The sequence below is a fragment of the Lynx canadensis genome, chromosome F1, assembly GCF_007474595.2.
Source record: "Lynx canadensis isolate LIC74 chromosome F1, mLynCan4.pri.v2, whole genome shotgun sequence".
Classification (NCBI taxonomy): Eukaryota; Metazoa; Chordata; class Mammalia; order Carnivora; family Felidae; genus Lynx; species Lynx canadensis.
Window position 1 is genome coordinate 20,903,864 of NC_044319.2, and position 20,953 is coordinate 20,924,816.

The 20,953-nt window shown below is 44.9% G+C and overlaps 1 protein-coding gene across 1 annotated transcript; it reads right to left on the bottom strand.

The window, feature by feature from the left end:
• Window positions 1-296: 296 nt before the first annotated feature.
• Window positions 297-20,579, bottom strand: NPHS2 (NPHS2 stomatin family member, podocin). The gene is made up of 8 exons (XM_030302994.1): window positions 20,285-20,579; window positions 16,693-16,796; window positions 12,028-12,100; window positions 9,847-9,929; window positions 6,606-6,809; window positions 3,844-3,899; window positions 2,277-2,355; window positions 297-1,181 (listed from the first exon to the last, which is right to left on the bottom strand). The coding sequence occupies exons 1-8, from the start codon at window positions 20,541-20,543 to the stop codon at window positions 903-905; spliced, it is 1,137 nt and encodes a 378-aa protein (XP_030158854.1). The 5' UTR covers window positions 20,544-20,579; the 3' UTR covers window positions 297-902.
• Between the last annotated feature and the right edge of the window lie 374 nt (window positions 20,580-20,953).

A 20,953-nucleotide genomic window follows, 5' to 3' on the forward strand; every position in this document is an offset into this window, starting at 1 on the left:
TCATGAACTGTGAGATCATGACCTGAGATGAAGTTGGATGCTTAACCAACTGATCTATCCAGGCACCCCTATTCCTCTAAAGAGGTCTCCAGGGGTGCCTCGGTGGCTCAGTCAGGTAAGCATCTGACTCTTGGTTTCTGTTCAGGTCATGATCTCATGGTTCATGAGACTGAGCCCCATGATGGGCTCTGCACTGACAGCACGGAGCCTACTTGGTATTCTCTCTCTCCCTCTCTCTACCTCCCTCTCCACCATAAACTTTTTTTTTTTTTTAAAGGAGACTCCATAAAAAGAAATCCTTTTAAATTCTTTAATTAGGTGTAAACTTTATATCCAGACCAAGTGTATCTTATTTTTTTTCTTTTACTCAGGAACATTCAAGTGTCACTATGGTGCAATTATCAAGGTTAGATGTGACTATAGGGTAGAACATACAAGGTTGAGTGTGGTCAGGGAGAAAATGACCAAGACGTGCCTGTGAGGAGTTCATAGTATGGTTGGAGAGAAGCCTGAATCTTAAGTACAAGATTACAGTAAAGTGTGATGAACATAATAATAGGGGCAGGTAGAAAGGGCTACGGAGCACATTTGACCCACATCTTCGGAAGTCAAAATTTAGCCCTGTACAGACGCAAAATTCTTTCCAAAGTAGAATGTTGGCTAAAGCTCTTTCCCATAATTACTCTGATTAAATGATCTATCTAAACTTGTTATATGGTTTCTCTGTCATTACATCATCTCATTGTTTTCTCATGCAGATTCCTGAATTGTGACTGTGTGCATTCCAAGGGCATTCCATATGGCAACCAAAGAAAGGGCAGGAGTTGAGGACAGAGTGCCTGACTCAGGGATGTGGCTGTTATAAGTCAGGCCCCTTCCAGTCACATTACCCTTGGCTCTTCCTATAACATGGGGGAGTCTTTCTTTTTAGGATTCGGTGGCTCAACAGGTCTGGAAGGATTTGGTAAGGGGAGGCTTCCTTGAGCTCTGTTGCTGGGAGAAGACAGGAAATTTAGCAAGTCAAACGGCAAAGGCAAAACCACTGTGGAAGGTTTGTCTGTGGACAAGGACTGGAGCGTGTGGAGGTATCGCAGCTGAGCGGCAGCCGGAGTGCCCGCTAGGATCTCAGCTGCTGTTCTCAGGGACTCGGAGGCGGCCTTCTCCCCTTCCGCAGCGATCACCTAGAGAACGGATGTGCAGAGAAGCAAAGTGACTTTTCCTCCTCGTTCCTCCAAGGCTTTCCTCACTATTCAGGGTTCCTCAGCAAACATGGAGCATGGAGCACCTAGTAGGTGACGGGCACTGTCAGGCACAGAGCAGACTGCCCTGTTTCTCAAGGATCTGGTCCAGGGGAGACAGGTGATACTACTGGTGTAATTTAGGGCAGAATCTGTCAAGGGCCCTGACAAGCAGAGTGAAGTGTTGAGGGAGTTGTTATGTCTGCTGGGCCTTGAAAGATTAGTAGGATTTTGCCATATTGAGAAAAAGTTGGCCGGCAATCTAAGGTCGTGGAAGCCTGAAAGGGGGACTCCTAACTAGGGCAAAATGAACAGTAAGCATTTCAGAAGAAAAAGCACTCAGCTCACCATCCAAATGCCACCGTCGAGTGGCCAAAGAGGGCGACCCAGAGATCGGGAAGGTACTCTGCCCAGCGGACCACTTCCTTCCCTCCCTCCTCCTCTCCACACTCCGGGGTTACTGACCTCTTCTGTGGTAGGGTTTTCTCCACGTGCTTTCTGTTCTTTAAGAGACGTCTGTCTCTCCTTCTGTCCTCATTTTCCTCTTCCTGACACCCGTCCCCCCACCCCCACCTCGGTCCTCGGGAGCTGCCGGCAGCCACATCCGTGCCACTCACTGGCGTGGCCGCGTGGAGGCTGCGAGCCGCGCAGCCTTCCCTCGGCTCTGGCATTGTGGGAATTGGGCCCTCATCACGGTCACCCCTGCACAGCTCGCACAGAGGTAGGGACACAGGTCTGGTGTCAATCACATAGAGGTGACGGGTGACTGGCATTCCCTAGGGAAAGGCGTCAGCACAAGAGAAGGATGAAGGATGGAGAGACGCCCTTAAGGAGAGGGAAGGCAAGACTCCAGAAGGAGGAGGTGGTCACTGTTACCAGTAGCTTCAGAGAGAGGGCGTAAGAGAGATGGTTTTAATAGAGTGGGGTGGGGGGCACAAGCCTGCGTCCTCCCAGCTCCTGCACGGATGCGAGGTGAGGAAGCAAAGGGGACATGTTCTGCAGGAGCAGGCCTGGAGAGCGGGCGCGGCGCTGGCTCACCCGCGCTCTGGCCTGTCTCTGCGCTTCGGCTTCCATAGCCAGTGAGTGCTGGAGCCCGGCCGGCAGCCTCACATCCTTACTGGAAGAGAGAGACAGTGGGCACGTGGGTAAGCAGCACTGCTTGCAGCAGCCGGGGCTTCCTACAGGCTGGCCACCCGCGCAGCAAATTCGGACCGCTCAACGGGGTGTCCTGTCCCTAGACTCTGAGGTAGACAGTGGCGGGGGAGAGCATCTCAAAAGTCAGTGCCTCAAATGCAGACTGCTGTTGTCGCTGATGTTACCGTAGAGCTGTGGCTTTTTCTCGACAAGTAGAACACGTTTTTTGGTTGATGGGTTGTTACGATCTTTCCCACTTACAGTTTAGGCTAAATCCCAGCTATTAAATTTGAATACTGAAAACAGTCTTGGGGCACCTGGGTGGCTCTGTCGGTTAAGTGTCCGACTCTTGATTTCGGCCCAGGCCATGATCTCATGGTTTGTGAGACTGAGCCCTACATAGAGCTCTGTGCTGACAGCATGGAGCCTGCTTGGGATTCTCTCCCTCTCTGCCCCTCCTCCACTCATGTGCTCTCTCTCAAATAAATAAAAGATAAAAAGCACATAATCTTTAAGAAAAAACACAGCCTTGAAGGGCCATACTATTAAGGATAAGGGAACTCATCTAAGTTTATAAAGGAATTGATTTTGAAAAGAGTAGAACTGACCAGACAAGAGTAATACTTAATGTATTACATAAAAGATACAAAATTGTATTTTTACCCTATTTGAAACTATGAAAATCACACAGAAAACAATTTGGCAGTTCCACGCAAAGTTAAACACAGAGTGACCGTATGATCCAGTAATTCTATTCCTGGTTGTATCTGAAAACGTGTTGCACAAAACTTGCACCTGAGCGGTCACTGCAGTGTTGTTCATAATAGTCCTAAAGTGGAGACAACCCAAATGTCTGTGACCGAATGAGTAGATAAGCCAGACGTGGAGAATTATCTGACCATAAAAAGGGATGAAGTGCTGATACCCGCTTCACCATGGAGGAACCTTAAGAACAATACGTTAAATGAAAGAAGCCAAACGCAAAGGGCCATATGTGACTACCTTTGCATGAAATGTCCAGGACTGCCAAATCCAGAGAGGAGACCCGTGCTGTCAGGCTGAGGGGGTAAGTGAGCAGTGAGGGCTTCCTGCCTAATGGGTGTGGGCTTTCTCTTTGGGCTGATGAAAATATTCTGGAATTAGATGGTAGTGATGGTCACACCACTCTGTGAAAATAATAACACTCTTGATTGTACTTTAAAACGGTTATAATGGTCCATTATTATGTTATGTGAATTTTATCTCAAAAAAAATTTTTTTTTTTTTTAATCCATGAAAGGAATTTGCCTAAATGTTACAGTGGTTCTGTTATGGCTATGAGTACTGGGTAATTTTTTCCTTTTTCCAAATTTATGCTAATGTGGCTATAATACTCAACTCACTGAAAATAATTTTTGAAATTATTTAAAAAAAAAAAACCCAACACATTTCCTTTTATCATATTATCTTTCCTGGTTGATTTCCTACCCACATTTCTGTTCTCTCCACTTTGATTCCCCAGATACAGGTCACTGAATCCAAGGCCACCTGTGGAGGGAAGAGTTGAGATGTCAGTGAGAACCTCCAGGTGAGGGGAGCACCTCTACGCCCTCATGGCCCTTGTTCTGTACTGAGGAAGTACATTTCCTCTGAAAGGACTTTTGTGTTAGCATTACCGTACCTTGCAAAGAGTTGCTTAACTTTGCACGGTGCCACTCAACAAATATTTGTGGAATTAAAGATGGTGTGGTAGGCTGAATAGTGGCTTCCAAAGACAACCGTGTCCTAATGCCCAGAGCCTGTGAATGTTACCCCAGAAGAGCCCTTGCAGATGGGATTAAATTAGAGGATCTGAAAATGGGGAGAGTATCTTGGGTCTTCCCAGTGGGCCCCAAATGCAGTCACAAGTGTCCTGTTAAGAGGAAAGCAGAGGGAGGTGTGACCACAGGAGAGGAGAAGGTGATGTGATTCTGGGGGCAGAGACTGGAGTGATGGGTTGTGAACGTGGAGGAAGGGGCCGCAAGCCGGGGAAGGTGGGGGAGAGGGGGCTGAGAGAAGCTGGAAAATGCAAGGAAACGAATTCTCCCCTCAGAACTTCCAGAAGGAAGTGGCCCTGCTGACTGACACCTTGACGTTGGCCCCAGGGAAGCTGATCTGGCACTTCTGGCCTTCAGAAGTGTAACAGACTAGACCAGCATCATTTGAAGTCCCCGAGTTTGTGGTAATTTGTTACAGAAGCCGTGGGAAACCGATACAGATGGTGTAGTTGTTAAATCTGTTTTAAGATGCATCTATTAGAGAAACCAGAGTCTACTGTCTCCCAAATGGCTGTCATTTAAATACAGGTGCCTCCTTCCCGCCAGTGGCACCGATTCCCCCCACTTCCCAGACCCACAAGGCAGGAGAAAGGCAACTGTGGGCTCTGGGAAGGAGGGGAGGGGATGGAGCTCCGCATGTGGACCCACACTTTTCCTTTTAAATGATTTCTGATGATTTCTCAGTGGCTACAGTCAGCTAGCTTCATGCATGGAGGGCTCTGAGGAGGCTGGCTAATCTGCGGGGGGAGGGTTGGGGTGATGAGAGGAAGGGATGTTGAAAAGAGGAGGTGGCGTCTTAAAGGACAAAGAGGGTTTTGCCTGCGGGAAGAAGGGAAGCAGCCCAAGAGGAGGCGTGCAAGTATGAAGTGTTGCATGCGGGCCAGGCGCCGAGTGCACGGGGTTAGCTGCCCAGGCGGAGTAGGGGGAGTAACAGTGGGGTCACTCATTCACTCATCCAAAGCACACTATCTGACTGCTGTGGGACAAGCCTGGTGACAGGTGCTGAGAACAGAGAGACGAATAAAATATGACCCCTGCCCTTATGGAGTCCATAATCCAGGAAGACAAATGTGTGAATACATAAAAATTCAGTGTAACAAAGGCAAGCTTGTGTGTCCAGAGTCTGGACCCTTTCCTTTACCCTTTAGAGGGGAGAGATGAATAGGAAGAAAGGCTGAGGGGGACGAGGGGGAACACGCTGGAGTGGTTTTATTTTGTTAATTTTTTTTAAATGTTCATTTTTGAGAGAGAGAGAGAGTGAGTGATCGTGGATGAGGGGCAGAGAGAGGCAGAGAGAAAGAATCCCAAGCAGGCTCTATGATGTCAGCGTAGAGCCCGACGGGGGGACTCGATACCATGAACTGTGAGACTATGACCTGAGCTGAAATCAAGAGTGGACACTTAACTGATGGAGCCCCCCCCGGCGCCCCCATGCTAGAGTGGTTTTGAAATTCCAGAGCAGCAACTACCTGTGTTCTTCTTATTCTAACTTTTTTCTTTTTTGGTTCTCTTGTTTTCTGAATTTTCCCCTTTTCCACCAAGATGCTAATCTCAGTTTTATGAGTAACAAGTTGGACAAATCACAGACACCTGGGTACTTCACCTTCTAAGATTAGTGACCGCTCAGGCCCCATCAGATGCAATCGTTACCAACGCCTTTGACCCTGAGGCCCTGCTGTTGGAGGTCCTCCGTTCGACTAGACAACATTCGTACCCTCCTAACTCAATCCTGGGCTCAAGGCCTCAATGACAGGGTCCCTCACTGGTGGTAACTGCCATGTGACTGGCCGGCTGCCCGGAATCCTGCTTTGTTTTCACTCTCAACACCTTTGCCAACTCGTCTCGGTAAGAATCAAAGATGTCCAGCCTGGCCGCGGGCGCGTTTGCTGAGCGTGTTGTGCTGTCTGCGGGCTGGATGGGGCTGCTTGTGAGGTGGTTCTTGCTCCCCAATTCCTGCCCTGATCCCCAATCAATTAAATGCAGATGACTGATTGGGAGATTAACCACTAAGGGTCTGTGACATCTTACCTCTTTTGATCTGAAAGTCTTATTTGAACTTACTATTTAACTTTGCTGTTTTCCCAACTAGGCCGTAAGCTCCCAGGAACCATTCCTGACCATCTCTGTATAACCACCACCCTGTCCTGTCCAGCCCCGCCATCCCTGCCAGCTCTCACTCCCACACTTTGTGCTATGTGGGCACTTCGCAGTGAGTCCAAAGCCACTGGGGCAGGGCTAAGAGCAGAACTTACGGCGGTGACTGACTAGTCATCACCAGATTGACTCAGGGTCAAATTTGGCGGCCTCTTCCTTAGCAGTCAGTTTAGCAGTGAAGGTCTGGCACATGCTTCCATAGCACATGCTTCAATAAGTGGCTAACGAAGAAATGAATAAAAGAGCTATTTCAACATACTTGATGTTAAATTTATCTAAGTACCTTTATATCTTGGGCAATGCTCTTCCTCTCTAGAAGAATCTCAGTGAGGGAGCGATGTGCTAGGAGACGCTTCATGGTGGTTTGCACAAGAAACTGGACAGCTTTGGACACGTGAGCAAGACTGCTCAGGAGAAGAGAGGCATTTTCCATTCGGTAGTAGCAGATGGCATCTATCTCCATTATAAACATGTCTTTGGTCACAACCTGGGCAGAAAAAAGAGTTTGGATAACAGGCCTTATGTTAGGGCTCCTTTCCCAGGTGGGGATAGAGAAGCTAAATGTGTTCAAAGGAAAGCTTCTCAGTAAGATTATAGCAAGAAAAAAAAAAAGTCATTGGCCCACGCTTTATTCAAAATAGATGTGTTTTTGAAGATTACAGAGTTTTTTATTAAATACAATAAAGAACTCACAATTTAAAGGAATCCTGTTGTAAATGGCTTTGTAAAAATATCAGGAATACTTTTCTTAGGCGAAAACATCCAGTTAATTGTATACCAGACCTTTTTAACCTGAGGCCGAAAGAACCCTGATGCTGAAAGAGAAGCACGTTCTGGGAAACGAGCACTCTGATGAGTTGCTTGCTGGGAGTACGAACGCTAGAGGGCAGACTGGCGACGCACACCAAGAGCCCTAAATGCTGCACATGCTCAACATTTCCGTCTTAGACGCTTACCACAAGGACATATTTTAAGGATTTAGCTGCAAAGATGTCATTCACAGCGTTGCTTATTATCATAAAAAATTAGAACTAAATAGTCACCATAGGGAATTGGGAATTGTGGTGTATCCATATGCTATGTGTCCATTGAACACAAAGGGGTAGAAACATAGCTAATATATGCAAACGTGATCACAACAGTGTTGACTGAAAAAGGCATGTTATGAAGCAGTATGGTATGTATACCTGTCTGTAAATATAACAACACACATAGAAAAATCTGAAAAGATACACTCCAAAATAACAATACCTGTCTATAGATATATATAGGATGGGGCGCCTGAGTGGGTTAGTTGGTTAAGCGACCAACTCTTGATTTCAGCTCGGGTCATAACTGGGTTCATGGGATCCAGCCCCACATCAGGCTCTGTGCTGACAGTGCAGAGCCTGCTTGGGATTTTTTTCTCTCTCTCTCAAAATAAATGGATAAACATTAAAAAAAAAAAGAATTTAGATATGCATAGGATATAAATATAAATATGTATATGTATATACCATTTATATGTATATATATGATACATATAGGATTAGGGGTAAGTTTTATTTCTTCCCTTTTTACCTTTAATTATCCAAAACAAGCCTCTTAAAAATTTATGTATTATTTGTATTTAACAAAAGATGGAATGAGAAAGACCTTCAAATGGACAGTGGGAGACAATTTAGGAAAAGTTTACAAATCTAAATTACTAATACAAAAATCTGGATATTTACTTTTAGTTTTTAATTGTGGCAAAATACACGTAACATCCAATTTACATTTTAATTTTTTTTTTTTTTTTTTAGGGAGAGAGAGTGCGAGCTGGGGAGAGGGATAGAGGGGAGACAGAGAGACAGAGAGTGAGGGAGAGATTCTCAAGCAGGCTCCATACCCAACATGGAACCCAATGCAGGGCTCAATCCCATGACCCCAGGGTCATGACCCGAGCTGAAATCAACAAATGCCCAACTGACTGAGCCACCCAGGTGCCCCCTCTCTTTTAACCATTTTTAAGCATACAATTCAGTAGTAGTATGTTATACAAGTCACATTGTGGTACAACCAGTCTCCAGAACTCTCTTTTATCTTGCAGAAGTGAAATCCATTAAACAACTCCCCACTCCTTTCCCCCAACTTCTGCAACCACCATTCTACCTTCTGTCTCTATGAATCTGACTACTCTAGGTACCTCATATAAATGTAATCCTAAGAATATTTGTCTTTTTGTGATGGCTTAATTCACTTAGCTCAATGTTCTGAAGGTTCATCCATGATGTAGCATATGTCAGAATTTCCTTTCTTTTAAAGGCTGTATAATATTCCATTGTATGTACCACATTTTGTTTTCCAGTCAGTCATCAGTGGACACTACGGTTATTTTCATCTTTGGCTATTGCGAATAATGCTGCCATGAACATAGGGATGCAAATATGTCTTCAAGACCTTGCTTTCAATTCTTTGGGGTATGTACCCAGAAGTGGAATTGCTGGATCAAATGGTTAATTCTATTTTTGATTTTTTGAGGAATTGTTTTCTATAGCAGCTGTTTTCTATAGAGGCTGCACCATTTTACTTTCCCACAAACAGTGCACAACACAATTTCTCTACACCTTTGCTAACCCTTGTTATTTTGTTGCTGCTGTTGTTGTTTGTTTTTATAGTAGTCATTCCAACAGGTGTGAGGTGGTATCTCATTGTGGTTTTGATTTGCCTTTCTCTAATGATTAGTCTGCTGAGCATCTGTTCATGTGTTTGTTGGCCATTTATGTATCTTCTTTGGAGAAATATCTGTTCAAGTCTGTATTAGTTAGGGCTCTCCAGAGAAATAGAATCATTAAATCATTAGGGTGTGTGTGTGTGTGTGTGTGTGTGTGAGAGAGAGAGAGAGAGAGAGAGAGAGAGAGAGAGAGAGAGAGAGAGAAACAGTAATTGGCTTACACAATTGTAGAGGCTGATTAGTCCAAAATCTTCAGGGCAGGCCAACAGGCTGAAGACCCAAGGAAGAGCGACATTGCAGCTCGAGGCTGAGAGCAGTCTGCTGGCAGAATTCCCTCCTCCCAATGGGAGGTTAGTCTTATGGCCTTCAACTCATTGGATGAGGCCCACCTACATTATGGAAGGTAATCTACTCAAAGTCTACTGATTTAAATATTAGCCTTATCTAAAAAATACCTCCACAACAATACTCAGATATGTTTGACCAAGTTTGGGTGCCATAGCTTAGCTAAGCCGACACGTAAAATTAACCATCACAAAGTCCTTTGCCCATTTTTAATTGAGTTGTTTGCTTTCTTGTTGAGTTATAAGATTTCTTTATATATTCTGAATATTATCTGGTATATTATTTGCAAATATTTTCTTCCATTCCATAGATTACCTGTTCATCTTTTGATCATGTCCTTTGAAACACAGAAGTTCTTAATTTGATATAGTCCATATCTTTCCTTTTCTACTTTTGAGCTTAAATATTATTTTGCCTTGGATCAGACCTGGTAGCTCAGCCATATGAAATGTAGAGAGAAAGCAAAATCCATCATTTGGCTTACCTCATGAAAGGGTATCTCCAAGGTTTGGAGACGAAGGTCGACCTTGTGGTAGGTATCCAGGCAGGGCAGAAAGAAGAAAAGGCCTAGAAGAGGGGGCAGGGAAATTAACAGGTGAATAATTAGTAGGGAGACTGCTTGGGGTTCACCTCTTTGGTGTCAGGTTGCATATTGCATTGTTTTTCTTAGCCTCCAAATACACACAGATCATCGGGCAATCCCACCTCCACCCCTATAATGTGTTTGTGGTTGCTAAGGTTTACCATATAAATTTTTTTGTTCAATCTAGGACACTTCTGAGGATGAAAAGAGAGCACTGTTACAATGTACTCCAGGAAACTGGCATTAACAGGGATTAGCCCCAGCAAAATGGGCCGTATGGTTACCTCGGTCATGGTGCTGACCCCTCCAGATCTTGAGTAACATGTCTGTCCTCTTCACTAGATTTGAACTCCCTAGCAAGAGTGTCTTATGCACTATTGCTAGCTTTAGTGCCTGACGTAGTGCCTTTTAGGTGCTCTGTAAAATTATTTTTGAATGCATGCACGTACCAAGATGACAAACTTTAGAGCCAGCAACCTCCCTGTGGTACTTCTTAAAATGTGAGCCCCTGAGGTAGCACAATAGCAATATCATGATACCAGCCATTGAGTTGGTTCATTATTCCTTATGTACTTAATGTAATGTACAGGGTTAATGGGCAATAAATAGTTTTAGATTGATCTATCAAGATTTTCTGAGAGCCAGTGGGCAATGTGGGCTCCAGCAATCGCCAAAGCCTTACTGGAGCCAGGAGCACCTCACAGAGCCCAGGACCTCTCTGAGGAGCAGCCCAGCTACTGGCCCTTTCTAGCCCCAATAAAGAAGGAGGCCGACAATTAGAACCAGAACAAGATGGTCGCTGTCCTAGACTACAGGGTCTGGTTCTACTTTTATGTGGACCCATCTGCTTGTCCTGAATCGTCAAACTCTGATTTGTGTCCTCTAGTCTAGTCTCTCTTCTCTGCTTTTTCTGTTTTCCTGGCTTAGCACTTGGACCCTTTCCAATATATGCACAGTGGGACTTTGTTCCTTCCTATGACTTCCTGGCTGGCTTGGATCTCTAAACCCCAACGACTAGACTTTATAGGCTAACCATGCTTCTATCTGTGCACCATAATCAGCTTGGACCTCTAGAGAGCAACTCTACTAAACTGTAAGGTCCTAGAGATCAGAAACCATGTCTCATTTATCCACCTTCATCTCCCTGGTAGTTTTGTTTTTTTTTTTTAATGTTTATTTATTTTTGAGAGAGAGAGAGAGAGAGAGAGAGAGAGAGAGAGAGAGAGAGAGGAAATGAATGAGTCGGGGAGGGGCAGAGAGAGAGGGAGACACAGAATCTGAAGCAGGATCCAGGCTCTGAGCTGTCAGCACAGAGCCTGATGCAGGCTCAAACTCACGGAACAGTGAGATCATGACCTGAGCCAAAGTCTGCCGCTTAACCAACTGAGCCATCCAGGTGCCCCCATCTCCCTGGTAGTTATATAATATCTAAAACACAGGAGGTGCTCAGTCTATGTTTTCTAAGTTCCACGAACCAAAGGCCAATTTTCCACTTGGATGCTAGACTTTGCCTATCTCCCATGGTTTGGTCTGACCCCTAGATTCTGAACTAGCTCAGCTTTGCTCTGAGAATTGACAGCACTCTAACCAAATACACGTTCTGCTCAAACCAGTGCCCAGCCATGGGCCCTAAGCCTACTTGCTACTCCGGCCAGCCTGGCCCTGGCATTTGACTTTCTGCACCCATCCTCTCTCTTGGTCACTGTGACCTGGTGGTAATGCTCTCTGACTGATCTTTCATAACCTGTGCTACAAATAACAGGGGTGCCTGGGTGGCTCAGTCGGCTAAGCATCCAGCTCCTAGTTTTGGTTCAGGTCACAATCTCACGGCTCTTGAGTTTGAGCCCCACATTGGGCTCTGTGATGATGGCACAGAGCCTGCTTGGATTCTCTCTTTCTTCCTCACTGCCCCTCACCTGCTCTCTCTCTCTCTCAAAATAAATAAACTTAAAAACTTTAAAAAGATTAGAAAATGCAAATACCACGGATCAAGTTATTTCATATTATCTGAGGTCCATATGACAAATATGCATGGATTGAAGAAACTGGCAAGTCTATGGGGGATAAAAATGTGTTTCGTACCAGGGCCTTTGGCTCTTCCAGGAAGTAGATGTCCCAGTCGGAATATTATTACTCTCTCATACTCCTGTACAACCTAAAGGGAAAGATTATACTTTTGAAACATTCCAAGAAAGAAAAATAAAGTCTTTAAAAGGCCTAGGCAAGAGAGTGATCCTAAATATGCAAAAACTTTAGTTCTGAGAATGAAGAAGAAATTTCTATTAATATTTATATTTCCAAAATCTACACTTAGCAAGTGGAGAATTTCAGAAATATGTTATTTTTTTGAACCCATGAACAGAATTTTGTTTAAAGAGTCATGATTACTTAAAAAAATACTTCTACTGGGGCGCCTGGGTGGCGCAGTCGGTTAAGCGTCCGACTTCAGCCAGGTCATGATCTTGCGGTCCGTGAGTTCGAGCCCCGCGTCGGGCTCTGGGCTGATGGCTCGGAGCCTGGAGCCTGTTTCCGATTCTGTGTCTCCCTCTCTCTCTGCCCCTCGCCCGTTCATGCTCTGTCTCTCTCTGTCCCAAAAATAAATAAACGTTGAAAAAAAAATACTTCTACTATGTTCAACATATCTAAGTCAAGAAAATCACAGCATGTTTTATCTTGTATTTTCCTGGGACTTCTGCATTATTAGCTTTTATATGTATCACGCATTAGCTATTTAATAGAGAGGGTATATTTTAATACCACTTGTGATATTTTGTTTCAAACTGCAATTTTTCTGAGGTTGCTTCAAAATCATTCAATTGGCTTTTAATTTGTCTATTCTCATTGGTGATGTATCTAGAAAAATTAAGTGCACCCTGGAAATGTGTAGTTATTTTGTAAATGGCAAAAGGGGAGATTCTCTGTGTAGAAATGTCTGTGTATTAGAAGAGAGACAGGAAAGTTAATAACACTACTTCAAAAATAAACTTCATTTTCTGGCCCAGTTTCAAGATTTGGGTTCTAATGCTTGCTTATCATTAGCTTACATGGTCTGTTGTTTTAGATATATGCCCCCACCTGTGAACTGTTGAATGAACAAACGATTATTTGTGACTGAGCCATATCTATTTTCCTTCTTCATTCTCTTTCCGCTTTAGAAAGCTCCACTGAGGGGCGTTGGGTGGCTCATTCTGTTGAGCGTTCAACTCTTGGTTTCAGCTCAGGTCATGATCTCAGAGTTCATGAGTTCAAGCCCCACGTCAGGTTCTGTGCTGGCAGCGCAGAGCCTCCGTGGGATTCTCTCTCACTCTCTCTGTTCCTGCCCCATTTGCACTGTCTCTGTGTCTCTCAAAATAAAATAGTCAATTATTAAAATGTAACAAAGAGACCAAAAGTAACACATTTTGAAGTGTGCTTCTTAGGGTAACAGGCTCCACTACCCCACTATAAGTCCCTTGGGGTCAAGAACCATGTCTTGTTGATCCTGCTGAGTCTTACAGCTCCTGTGCCTGAACGCTGCCTTGCTTGGTGAAACAACGAATGAGAATGAACGTCTAGATTTGGTTCCCAGAGCAGGCCCCAGGCACCCACAATTTCTTGGCTCTCTAGCATTACTTGTTTCTCTTCTGCTTTTATTGGAAGAAACAAATTCTTCCTAGAGACGAAGAGGAGTCTCACTCCTTCAAGACCTTGCTCAAATGTAATACCTCATTCTGCTTCCATATGCTCTTCCTAATTGGCTTTTAGGGTTTACCATCTTAAGTGGCTGGACCTGAGAGCCTTCGCCACAATGCGTGGCTGAGTTAGTGTCGGACTCTAGGGCAGCCATACAGGTGCACAGATCCCCCTTCAAAAGAACCCGCTACCCACTATCTGCTGTCTATAGAAGACACATTTTGGATTAAACGTTACACGTAGATGGAAAGCAAAAGGATAGGAAAGACATACCACACAAACAGCAACCAAAAGAAAGCAGAAGCAGCTATACTGATACCAGACAAGATGGAATTTAAAACAAACACACGAAAATGTTATAGGTGATAAAGAGGGACACTACATAACAATAAAAGGGTCGATGCATTAGGAAAGTATAACAATGATAAACATGTATGCACCTAAAAACAGAGATCTAAAACATAAGAAGCAAACACCAAGAGAATGAAAACAGAAATAGACAATTCAAGCAACCCTAATAGTTGGAGATTTTAATATTCCACTTCCCTTTTTTTAAAGTTTATTAATTTATTTTGAGAGAGAGAGACAGAAAGAGTGTGAGCAAGTAGAGGAGGGGCACTGAAAGAGAGGGAGAGTGAGAGAATCCCAATCAGGCTCTGCACTGACAGTGCAGAGCCTGATATGGGGCTCGAACTCATGAACCGTGAGATCATGACTGTAACCGAAGTCGGACACTTAACCAAATGAGCCACCGAGGCACCCCTTTAATATTCCACTTTCAATCATGGACAGAACAACTAGACAGAAGATAAAAAAGGAAACGAGACTTGAACAACACGATACACAAATTAGATCTAACAGATGCTGACACACAACTCCACCCAACAACAGCGAAGTATGCTTTCTTCTCAAGAATGCAGGAAATCTCTCGAGGATAGACTAAATACTAGCCATAAAATAAACCTCGATAAATTTAAAACTACTGAAATTACACACAAAGTATATTATCTGACTACAAAGGAATGAAGTTAGAAATCATTAACAATGAAATTTGGGGAATTTGCAAATATATAGAAGCTGAACAATACACTCTAAAATAACCAATGGATCAAAGAAGAACTCAAAAGAGAAATTAGAAAATATTTTGACTGAGTGAAAACAATAACACAAGATACCAAAACATATGGGATGCAGCTAAAGCAGTGCTGAGAGGAAAATTTATAGCTGTAGATGCCTATAATAAAAAAGAAGAAATATCTCAAAATAAAACCCTAATTATCTACCTTAAGACACTGGAAATAGAAGAGCAAACTAAACCTAAAAAAAGCACAGAAGAAAATAACGAAGATTAGAGTGGAAATAAATGCAATTGAAATTAGAAAACCAATAGAGAAAATCAACTAAGCCAAAAGTTGGTTCTTTGAAAAGATCAACAAAATTGCCAAATATTTAGCTAACCTGACCAAGAAAAAAAAGAAGACTCAAATTTCCAAAATCAGGAATGAAATGGAATGACAGGAACATCACTTCGGTCCTTATAGTGAAAAAAAGATTATAAAAGAAAATACTATGAACAACTATATGCCCCAAATTAGATAACTGAGGTGAAATGGACAAATTCCTATATAGACACAGTGACCAAAACTGACTTGAGAAAAAAGAAACCTGAAAAGACCTAGAAGTAAATGACTGAATTAGTAGTTTTAAAATTTCTCATAGAGAAAAGTCCAGGACCAGAGGCTTCACTGGTAAATTGTGTCATCCATTTGACAAGGAAGTAATACCAGTTCTTCACAGATTCTCCCCAAAAACAGAAGAGGAGGGAAATATGTCCAACTCATTCTCTGAGGCCAGTGTTGTCCTGGTCCCAAAACAAGAGTGAGACATCACAGGAAAAGAAAACTGCAGACCAGTATCTCCTATGAACATAGATGTGAAATCCTCAACAAACTACGAGCAGCCTGAATCCAGAAACCGGTGAAAAGGATTTTACACAACAACCAAGTGGGATTTATGTTAGGAATACGCAGTTGATATAACATTCAAAATTCAGTGAATGTAATACACCGTATCAATGGAATAAAGGGCAAATACCACGTGATCATCTCAATGGGTGCAGAAAAGGTGTGGGACAATATTCAACACCCTTTCCTGAAGAGAGAGGAGGAGGAGAGAGAGGAGGCGGAAGAGAAGGAGGAAGAGGTCTTAACGTGAGAAGTATAATCAGCAATGGCCCCAGCAGCACCTGTAGCATTCCAGCCAAGGACATGCTCTTCCCCAGCAGCTCCAGACACTGGTAACAATGGCAGGGGTCTTAGGGCCTGGCTGTTTCTGCCCATCATGAAGCAAACTTAGCTCTGGAGTTCCCTTTCAGGCCAACACTACCTTGGGGCCGTGCCACAGTCTGAGGCTCTTTCTGTCCAATCTTTCCTTCACTTCTTACAGCACAGGTATCAGAACCGCATCACCGTCTGAAGGCTTTCTTTGCCTACTCTTACTCTCTCTCCCCTTAGTCTTTCATAGAAAATGCCTCCCAATAAACCCCTTGCACTTGTGTTCCTGTCTTGGCACGTGCTTCCTGAATAGACATGGTCTTTGGTCTTCATTTACTTCGAGGACAGGCATGTGGGCCAAAGAGAATCATCGTTCATAGTACAGAAGCTGCCTGAGAAGTTTCCTGGAAGTGCCAGAAGTGGACATCATGATCTATTCTGGGTTGATCTTTGTGTCGCAGAGTACAGATGACCTAGACAGAGCCCCTGACCTGAGGGCTCTCAGTCTAACGGGAGAGACTGGGTGCCAACAAAGATTATACACGTGCTAAGCGCTAGAATGGATGTGAAAGCAGAGAGACACAAGAGCACCGGGAAGGAAATGACAGTCCTGGGGAGTCCGGGAAGGCTTCGCAGTTACATTTGAGCAAGGTCTGAAAGGAGTAAGAGCTCTCCTGGCAGACAGGTGGGCGGAAGGCCATTCTATGCAGAGCAGATGGCACATACCAAACCGCAGAAACGTGGACTTGTGGTCAGTGAGAGGCACCGGGAGATTACGTATTGGGTCCTCATGGAATCTCACCTTTATGCAGAACCAGATAGAAAAAGGGAAGGTCACAATGACGAAGAGCAGGGATGTGAGGACAAGAAGCCATTCACAGGCCCCTAAACCTGAAGACTTGGTACCTAAAAAAAAGTCAGGGAATAATTACATTAGAACTTTACCATACTCACTGACTAGCACTTGTTGGTCAGTCCTTGGTATTAGGGGCAGAGCAGACTTTTCTGGAAATTTAGAGTGAGGTGGATGTCAGTGGTCAGTTCCCATGAGAGGGCATGTCTGTGAAGGGCCATGCGGGCCTGTGGAAGGTGGAGAAGATTCCTGGAAAGGCGGGGGTGCCTCAAATAAGTACAGAATCTGGGCAGAAGGTCTGGGTTCGAGTTCTGGCTCCACCATTTTCTGTCAAATGACCTTAAGCAAGGCACGTGATCTTTCTGAACCTGATTTCTCATCTATGCAATGGGGAGGCTAACTATGCTATATCTGTTATATAGACATAACACTATCTCATAAAATCTCATACCAACACTCTCATGAGACATTTTTCATAGTATCGATGGAAGTATGAAATGGCATAGATGCATAAAAAGTACTGAAGTGTGCTTCTCGTGTACCACGTGTTGAATCCGAGGAGACCGGACCTCTGGTCCAGTGCAGAGGCTCATCTTCCCTGAGCTTACTTCCCCCTCCACTCCTGCCCCAAATGTCCGGATTCCTCCATTGGAGTCCCTTCTTTGGATCAGGGTGTGGATCTCCAGACAGTCGTTACCAAAGTAATGATGAACTGGACTGCAGAACATCCGGGTTGCTTGGGTGATAAAGGAAAATGTATGAGGGAAAGTTAATCTCAAGAACACAAGCTTCTTGGGGCCTTGTCTTGGTTACATTGTATCCTCAGGGCCTACAAGAGTGTCTGACACAACATGGGTGCTCCATAAATATTTGTTGAATCATAAGACTGAAGAAGTGGATAGTGAAAATTAGTTAAATGTAATAGTTAGGGAAATCTCAAGAATTTTAATCTCCAAGGTACTGTGACACTGGCCGAAGGGATATGATTTGTGAGTTTAAAAACCTCGTAGAGGACTAGAAGGTGACTAATCATTAGGAATGGTGAAAAGTCTATTTTTGAGGGATGGAAAAAAGAGGAAAATTAATTGGTAGGCTTGAATATTTGATTTCCATGCTGTGAAATAGTTGGAAAGGTCATCACCAAATTGATCACTTGAAGAAAACAGATGCAAAGCTATGCTAGCACGAAACTAGCATCAGCACTAAATGCTATAGTACATAGTTCCCCAGGTCTGTCCCATGGAACACTAAGCCCACAGGGTGCCCCACAAACCAAGAGTTCCCTGGCTAAACAGTACTGTGTACTGTATCCCAGTGTTTACCTGCATACTGAAGCTACGAGTGTCCCTGCAGTAAAGAAGCATTCTTAGCTTTGTTTAACCTAGGATTTCCCAAACATTTGGCCAGGCAAGTTTTCTCCAAGGAAATTCATGTTCTATAAAATTTATTTCCTTTACAATCTATTTTGAGAAATGCTACTCTAGCAACATCATATTAGTTTTTACAGCATTCTTTCTTAGGGGCAGTAAGGGTGTTATTGCCATGTTTAATTAGTTTATAAATATATTTCATTTGCCAGTGGTAACCATGCAAGTAAAAATAAATAAAAGTACATACAGACAAAATAACATCTTAGAAGGGAAGGAAGGCCTCAAAATGCCTTCCTGCAGTAGTTAGGGATGTGAACAGAAAACTAACGTTATATTCCAAATCTAGCTTATAGCTTTACTCACAAAATATTATTCTCTTGAAATGAGTTCCTTGTATACTCAATTTGGTTTAAGTGAATGGTGAAATATTAAATGTTAAGGCAGAAGGAGCCTTAGATATGACATAATCTCCAACATTTCGGTAAGGTGAAGCTCTACTCACGTCCGAAGCAGCCTGGCCGTGGGAGTGTGGTTCTAGGTGAGAAGGGGATGTTGTTTCTCTTGCTCCCTGTCCCCTGGAAGCCACAGAAAGTTCAGACAAGGGCTCAGCAAGGCCGACTCACCTTCAGTGAGACTTCTCATCTATTGCGTGGAGTCTTGGGCTCCAGTCATTTAATAGCTGGAGAAACTGAGTGAAGCCCACGAAGGCGACGTTACTTGCCTGAGGCCACATAGCCGGTTGGTGGCAATGCCGGGACCATGACCTTTGTGGTCATGGACCACAAAGTGCGGTACCACGCAAGGATGGGCTTTTCAGTCAGACCACCTTACTCTGGAATTCTGGCTCCTCCACTTCCCAGCTGTAGGTTTTTGGCAAGTTACTTAATTTCTCACCATGCTTCCTCATCAGTGATATGGGAATGATAATACTCAGTAAAATACCCGGTGTGTGCCTGGCACAGAGTTAAAACTCCATACGGGGCAGGGGGCGGGGGCTTTCTTCCTTGCCTATCCTGCCAATGTGGTCTGAGGCATAATACTTACCTCTAACCTCATTCATACTGTGGCATTGACCCAACAAACCTTTAATGACCAGAAGTTTCTGAGTGATGAAAGGGCTCAGTTGGGCAAAACAGCATTAACACGGTCTGTATAGACTGCATCCCAGCTGCAGGAATCTTTCATAAATCATAGCTTTCAATGTTCCAGCATACACTGTTTTGCTGGTAACCAGGAAATTATGTTAAAATTTCACTGCCAGCAGGAAGCAATACAACATGCTATTCCTTATTTACTATCCTCTAGACCCCTGTCATTCTACACTGAAGGTGTAATGATTTTTTTCTCTTCCATTCATTATGAAAAGGACTGGAAGCAGATATATTTGTTCCTAAGAGTGGCTTCACCCCCAGAAGCCAAAAATATTTATTTTCCTATGATTCCCTCCTTCAGTCTAACTTTCCTCTCTCTTGCAAGGAATCTGTGCAAATTTGGTATATTCTCTGCTCCAAGCTTTGTGCAAAGTGCTTTGGATGGCATATCTCCTTGTACCCTCACCTCTTTCCTCCAAGGTACCTATTGTTGTTATCCCTGGTGCTTAGGTGGTTAAGGCCCTGCCTCTGATCACATGGCTAGTTAGCTGAGTTGGAATCCAGGTCTGACTCTTCTCTCCTTGGCTCTGCTGTCAAATGATCATCCCAAAGAAAGTTTAAAATACTTTTAGGTAAGACTGGGGATGAGGAGAGAATAATAAGCTACATAGTCGCGTAGAACCACCAACTCAAGAATGTCTTCACTTAAATTAGGTGCCCATATACTCATTAGCCACGAAAACCAGCTGCACATTCCTTTGCCATATTCACTGGTCCCCAACCTGGACCACACTCCCCTCCGCTTCCCATCCATGGCTGGCCTCTAAGACCAACGGTATTCAGTTGATGTTATTTGTATTTCTTATGTATTTTCGTCCCTACCACTTGGTGGAGGGTTGGTGGGTCCTAACCAATTTAGGCCTTTCATTCCCTGGGAATCTGAGCAGGACCAGGAGGTTGCTCTGGCGTCGGTGGCTCTCGGTGCCATGACTCGTTCCACTTGATGTGACATCCGTGGTACCACCTGGAGAGACACCCCCCACCGCCCCGCCCATACCCCCCCGTCCTCCCCTCCCGTACCTTCCTCGGGCCGCTCGCTCTCCAGCAGCGCCGCCACCTCGGTGCCCTCCTCACCGGAGCCGCGGACCTCATCCACGTCCACCACGGTGGCTGAGGGCGCTGGGGGCTCCCCCCGGCTCCCCGCCCTCTCCCGCCCCGCGTCCCGGCGCCCACGGCCACCGCCGCCCCTCTCGGTCTTCGCCCTCCTGTTCTCCCTGTGGGGGGATCCGGCGCCTCTCCCGCGGGCCTCTCTGGAGGAGCTCCGAGCCCTCCTCTCCATCGTCGGAAGCTGGCCCGGGATCGCGGTCTCTGCAGAGTGGCCCGCGGGCGAGACCAGGGACCATCTTGACCGTGGGCGGGCCCGGGCGGTGCGCGGGGCGGGGCTCTGCTCGCCCGGAGGCGGGACGGCGATTCCCCGAGACACGCCCGCCCGCCCAGCCCGGCGACTCGCGCGACCTTGGCCACGAGGCTTTTGTGAGAAGCCCGCGTGCCGCTTGGTGTGGCGTCAACATGCGTTTCTACGGACGACGATTTGAGCTGTAAGGCAGGTTCGGTTGCCTGACCCACCGCGGAGGCTCGCAGATCGCCGAAGGGGCGGTGGCGCTCTGCGCGGCCTCTGCGCGGCCTAGGAACTAGGGACGTGGTCCTCGAGGGGGCGCTAGACAGCTTAAGGGAACAGAATATAGGTCG

What these genes read in the sequence shown, in the direction of transcription:
- NPHS2 (XM_030302994.1), bottom strand. Translation starts at nt 20,543, where the DNA reads ATGGAGAGGAGGGCTCGGAGCTCCTCCAGAGAGGCCCGCGGGAGAGGC. An exon ending in GAGCGAGCGGCCCGAGGAAG is followed by an intron (nt 16,797 to 20,284) that starts GTACGGGAGGGG and finishes ACTTTTTTTTAG; the next exon opens with GTACCAAGTCTTCAGGTTTA. An exon ending in AAAGTGGAGAGAACAGAAAT is followed by an intron (nt 2,356 to 3,843) that starts GTGGGTAGGAAA and finishes TCTCTCTTCCAG; the next exon opens with TAAGGATGTGAGGCTGCCGG.